The 6,224-nt window shown below is 60.7% G+C and overlaps 1 protein-coding gene across 10 annotated transcripts in view; it reads right to left on the bottom strand.

Moving 5' to 3' along the window:
• Window positions 1–4,395: 4,395 nt before the first annotated feature.
• The window catches only part of AGAP1 (ArfGAP with GTPase domain, ankyrin repeat and PH domain 1), a 391,784-nt gene continuing 389,955 nt past the window's right edge, over window positions 4,396–6,224 (bottom strand). For all 10 annotated transcript variants that reach the window (XM_037069293.1, XM_037069292.1, XM_037069291.1 and 7 more), the window contains one exon: window positions 4,396–5,679. In XM_037069293.1, coding sequence (XP_036925188.1) covers window positions 5,476–5,679 — 204 coding nt within the window. In that variant the 3' untranslated portion in view covers window positions 4,396–5,475. The remainder of the gene's footprint in view (window positions 5,680–6,224) is intronic.

Raw genomic sequence — 6,224 nt, forward strand, 5'->3', positions numbered from 1 at the left:
CACCTGAGAGCCAGTCCCAGTCTGGCCACAGCCCCTGTGCCCTCGGTCCCGCCACAAACCTGCCACCGTGAAGGACACAGGCAGGTCGGACACCTCCAATGCCGGTGCAACCCTGGGTGAAAGGCAGTCCCTGCCACACCCGGCGCCCCCTCAATTACACGCAAGCCGCTGTTCACAGTGAGCTTCTGGGGTCCGGCTGCTAACTTCTTTTACAAGAGCTTTCGAACCAGCTCGGATGTCGGCTCCCCAGGCAGGGCAGGGGCAGACGCTGTCTGGCACGGGGGAGATGACGGTGGAATCGGATTCAGGGGCAGCTGTTTCTGGCTGCTGGGGTGTGAGTGGACAGTCCCCAGCACCCTCTCGGTTCCTTCCTCTCACCAGAACCTTGAGACGGAGGTCACACGCTTCCCGCGACACTGAGCTCCAGCTCTGTCCTGAGGGGCGAGTTCCCATGTGCTCTGATCTGCACTCGGACCCAAACTGGAAACGGGGACTGGGAGCAAAGTGTCCCCGTGTTTACGAAAAGCCTGCAGACGTCCAAAACGAGACAGGGCACCACAGGTCTTATTGAACACCCCCTGCCCCCACCCCCGTGGCACGAAGGGCAGCGCTTCTCCTCTGAGGGGAAGCGCATGGAGGGTGTTGACGTGCTCCTGTCTCGGTTGTCACTGCTCCCTGGGGAGGTGAGAGGTGAGGGTCCTGCAGGGGCGTGCCAGTCTGGGTGGCCTGTCTCTCTCTAACCGTGGACGACACAGCCCGTGGGCTCCAGTGGCTGCTTCCTGGCAGTGATGGCCGCATGTACCCCAGAGCCCCCACCTCCCCATCTCTCCTGCATCTCTGGAGGGGACCTGACGTTTGGGCTGGAACTGACGTAGGTGCTTCAGTGACAAAGGGCCCACACGTGGAGTGGGGCACAGAGCTGGCCAGTGGGGAGCTGGGGCCCTGCCCGTGGGGCCACGCACCTGGGGACCCTGAAGAAAGCCCTGTGGGGACAAACTGGGCTGAGAGGAAAATGCAAGTCTTGCTGCCAAAGGCCCTCCCGCAGCGCGTGGGGAAGGATGAGGGGAATCGCTGCGACGGGCGGCCCTGCAGCCGGAGCGCACTCGGGCGGGCGCTGCGGGGCGTGCATCGCATTTCCTGGGAAAAGGAAGGCAGGTGCCTCCTGTGCCTTCCTGTCTGAACCCCTCCCCGACGGCTTTTCAATCTGTTTCCCTGAAGGATGTAGATGCAACCCAGGGGGGTCTAGAAAACTCCCACTGGCCTTGTGGGCACGTGGTGGGCGGGGGGGGGGTGGACACGGAGCAGATGTCGGGGGAGGGGACAGCCCACCAGGCAGCAGATCTGCGTCCCACCTCCCTTTGCCTTTGCGGGAGTTAGAGCGTCTACTCTGTTGCCAGGCTTCTGCACCTCCCTAGGCCGGAAAGTGATTGCTCCCTTGTTTCCAGAACATTCTAAGTACATGGAGAAAGGGTTGGCAGCGTTGGCACCATGGGGACCCGTGCCATTGCATGAGCACAGAGGGGGGACAGGCAGGACCTGATGGCCACTGCCGGGGGGAAGGTGCAATGGCCAAGTGCAGGCACAAGGCAAGTTCAGTGCCACGGGGAAAGGGAAGACAGCCCCAGCGAGGTGAACACTGTGTCCAGTGGTATGAGCTCAGGGTTGGGCAGGGGGAGCGGAGGGCCTGAAGCTGTGCTCTGCCAAGCTAGGGTGCCCCCGGCAAGTCCCAACTTTCAAAGGAAGTAGAAGAGGCCGCAGAAATGAGGACTAGCCCAGGAGTGTGTCACCGAGGTCCCTTGGCACCCAGAGGTGGCACCTGAAGGGAGGGAGGCCTGTCCACACCACCACCGCCGCCACACCAAGGTGCGGGAGATGGAAGGGGTCATCTCAGACCAAGGCGACATTACAGAGGGGCACGAGGCAAGGCCCAGTGCTCTCCATGCCCCTGGAGAAGCAGACACAGACCAGCAGCAGAGTGGGGGATGCGTGTGGTAAGGGGCCGACGACATGGGGACTGGGCAGTTGGGGCTCCTCCCTCTGGGAGGCGGCTCTCAGGGGCAGGGGCCTCAGAGTGCCCACCAGCTCCACAGAGACAGAAGGTTGGGCTCACAGGGTGGGGGTGGGGGGTGGAGCCCTGCTCAGGGGCGTGCCAGCTTTGGCCCCGCCCATCTCTGTTCTTGATAGACATGCCTGCCTCTGGACATCGGGGCTTGCACCCATCACATGCTGTGCAATGTCACCACACCCTGCAAGGCCACATCGAGGCACAGATGAAGAGGAAGAGCCTGAGGAGCCAGTCGCCTGGAGCTGCACCAGTGGGACAGCAGACCCAGGTCTGCGTGGCCCCTGGGCGGTGGTGCTGTGGGACTGTGCTTTCCCCGACGAAGTCAGGGGCAGCTCCTTCGCCAGCGCAGGAAGGGCCCTGAATGTCTCGGGCCTCTCGAAACCGGGAGGGGCCGGGCCCAGCCCACGCAGACCTCACCAGGCTGGACAGAAGCCCAGGAGGGTGGAAGGAACCGAGGCACCTGGGCTTGTGTCGGAACCCCATCCAGGGTGATTCCGTGGGGCAGGAGCTGCCCTGTTCCACACCCCGTGGTTAGTGGGCACCCTGTGGCCCTGCAGGCATGCTGGGACAGTCCCACGTACCGGGCACTCACTGGGGGACAGAAAACTGCACCTACACAAGACCTACCCACGAGCGTGTCACTTCCTGGGACAGGGGATGGACGGGACGTGAGACAGGATAGGGTTCTGGGCTCAGTGAACCACCTGTCCACCCTGGTACTCGAGGCCCAGCCATATGGGGTCAGGTGGTTTTTCCTCTGCGTGGTTTTCTCAGCCACGGAGGGAACCCAGCGAAGCCGCCTGCGGCTGCCCTTACATGTGACCGCCCGCTCGTGGGCCTTCCCCGATGGGTGGTTTCTCCTCCAGGGGAAAATGTTGGTCCTGAACAGAAAGGCCGTGTGGATTCCACAGTGGCAGCATCTCAGGTCACCGTACGCCATGGCAACTGGCCACTTCCCCACCGGCCGCCGATGCCAGCCCTGGTGCTCGCTTCCCCAGCCTCAGCATCTGTGAGGCTTTTAAGACAGAGTGAGAAGGGTCAGCGAAGGTGGCCTCCGGTCTGAGGCTGGGGGGCAGACCCACGAGCTACCAGTCACCCCGAACTGAGAGAAAACCCTAGCGCCTCCCTCCACTGCCGGAACCCAAGGACACGCGGCCTCCTGAACGCCCGCTGCAGGGAAGAGCAGACGGCCTGGTGTTCCGAGGAGGCGTCCGCGACATCCCGGGCTGGGGGGCCACTGAGCACTCGGGGGTGGAAGGGTGTGAGAGAACGAGTCACGTGGGGAAATACTGTATTGTAAACACACATAATAGTGTGTGCGCACTTGCATACGCCCCAAAGGGAAGCTTTACAAGGAGCCCGCTTCCTTTCAGGAGGGGGCCCTGCTGCGACAAAGCATTCCTACGGGCGGGACTCAACACGATGAACTTGGGGTCTCGTCTGCGCTCCAGCCACACTCCCTACGTAGCGACTGTGCTGGAGGCCGCGTGGAGGCTGCGTCAGAGCGTCGAGGCTCCCTCGGAAATGGGCAGTGACCGTTTTTCCTATTCACACTCAAAATAATGGCATGGTGATGTCGCAAGGAGTAAAACCTGGGCGGGGCCACAGGCCTGCGTCTGCACCTGGTGTTTCGGCAACTGCCCCGTTCCCGGAGCTGAAGGAAGGTCGCAAGTGTCCACGGAACACTGACCTACACAGAAATTCTGTGTAAAGCTTTATTTTTTCTTACTGACTTGAATGTTTTCTTTTATTTAAGTGAAAGAACAGGAAAAACTCTTACAAAACAGAAAGATTAATGTATGAGAGCAGGGAAATCCGGGAGGCCGCCAGGACATGGTCTGCGCTCCCGAGCCGGGCCAGCCCCAGGCCACCGATCGTCCTGCCACGCCACACCTGGAGGCGGCCGAGCCTGAAGCAGCCCAATGCCACGACGATGAGCAGGTGACGGGCTAAAATGGATGGCGCCCTGGTGAAGCGCCTGAGGGACTCTCCTGGGCCGTGCCTTGACCAGAGACTCCACTGTGTGCTGGCAGGGGTGGCATCGGGTCTGGGTCACGCTCTTCGGGACGGAACCTCACACGCCCCACCCCCTCTGTAATGTGCTCGGGTCTTTTTTCCCCCTTTCTCGGTTTTAATAAGCAAATTGTGCTGCCGTCCTATTCTGATGGGCCCCTCTAGAAGCCGTACATCACGTTAATGGAAGTGTTTACCGCTGTGAGCCCCTCGGAGGACAGCGGTCCGCAGCCCTCCCATCTCAGCCAGGCGCACGTTATTAGTTCACATCCAGTTCAATTTATAAATTAACAGAGGTGCCATTCGTCTGTACAAAAATCAATGCATATTTATGAACTTCTTTTATTCAAATAGATTTCCACACATCGTGTCTGAAGACATAATACAGAAGCCTGTGTGAGTTGGGCAGCATGGCCCGGGAGTGACGGAGACCCAAGACGTCCACCTTGGCGAAAGGACACAGAACCTCTCTCCCGTTCGGGGGCAAAAATAACCTTTCGTGCAGTTAGTTCGTTTGCTAAACGCTCTCAAAGTGTCACTGTTAGCGGAAAGCGTGGTTTCCTTCTGACTTTGAGCTCCTCTTATTCATTTTTCCCATTTTGTTTTTGCACCAAGGAGACTGCAGTCAAATACTACTCAGACCGATTCCCCCTCTTTGGACTGAAAAATTAAACAGAGACTAAATTATGACAGTGAATTTAGAAAGGAGGGCTCCGAGGGCTCGGAAGAACATGTCTGGGATAATATGATGCTTCCAAGAGCATTGCAATCACATCGCGGCGCGCAGCGGAGCGTGCGCCGTGACTGCCTCCCCGGCTAATAGGCTTCCTTCGCGGCGATGACTAATCAGGTTCTATTAAACAGCGGTAATGCTGCAAGAACTCAACTATACGAGTGTAATGAAGCCAGCGCCCTCCCGGGACAGATTAGCCACAACTGATTTGACACACACCATCATAGGGGCTTCCAACCTGACAAACTCGGCTCGCTTCTGATTTACGCCGTCAAGCCCCTCAGAGAGGAGAGGAGATGGATGCGAGCGTTCCGTGTGGTGGAGATGAGACGTGCCCATGTGCTCAGCCGCGGGTGCAGGGGGGCTCTCCTCTCCCGGCGCCGCCGCCCCGCCCCCTCTCGGCCACACTGTCCCTTGTGCCATGCTCTGCGGGCCACGGGCACCGCGTCCCGGGCCGTGTGCTATCGTCAGCCGACCGAGGCCCGTCGGTCGCTCCTGTGTGTCGCCTGGGGGAGTCCATGGGAACGGCGCCCCTGCAGCTCGGGCCCGTCTCCACCCCGCGCGATCTGTCCAGGGCCGGCGATGTTGCTGCAGGTGCGGGGGTCGGGGGGTGGCTGGTGACCACCGGGGGGAGGGGGGCAGCGGGCAGGGGCGAGGACGCACCTCAGATGACGGTGGGCACCCGCCCGCCACCGCCACCGCGGCCGGCGTTTTTCCGGGCCAGGCTGGGCGTGGCGGAGAGCGCGGCGCGCTCCTCCGGACAGCCGTGCTGCAGCAGCACCTCCGCGCACTCCTGGCTGGAGGCCTGCCTCGCGTGGGCCAGCGCCGTGTTCCCGTGGGCGTCGCGGGCCGTCACGTCCACCCCGTACTGCGGAGGCAACAGAGCCGTGTTAGGGGTGGGGCGGGGCCACGGGGTCCCCAGGTGTCTGCTTTTAAGGCAGGAGCCTTTGCAACAAGTCCCTCCTCTGTCCGACAGAAACGACCCCTGGCGGTCCGGCTGGGCTACTGCGATCTTGACCTTCTAACTGCAAACACAAGAAACGACCCACTCGTGACCTCAGAGGCAGGCGGCTGCCTGGGGGCCACACACAGCTAACGTGTGGGAGCGAGGAGAGAGCCCCCGTCACCTCTCTGGTTCCGGTCATCTTGGTTAACAGTTCGGCGTATTCTCCTCGGAGTCTAATGCCTCGTCAAAATAAAACCCACACACGTAACGTGTCTCTTTTTTTATTCAACACTGTACTGGGATCATTTTCTCTCATCACTAAAAATCATGCAAAAGCATGACACGCCACAGCCACCCAGCGTCCTCCAGGGACACACCCTGGGGACTCTGTGCTCGGCACTGCACGTCCTTTGCGACAGCTGTTGCTGGCGTGAACAGTGCCGTGGTCCACCCCCTCATGTGGGATA

Source organism: Sturnira hondurensis, unplaced genomic scaffold, assembly GCF_014824575.4.
Source record: "Sturnira hondurensis isolate 20B ecotype Veracruz unplaced genomic scaffold, ASM1482457v3 Scaffold0018493, whole genome shotgun sequence".
NCBI lineage: Eukaryota > Metazoa > Chordata > Mammalia > Chiroptera > Phyllostomidae > Sturnira > Sturnira hondurensis.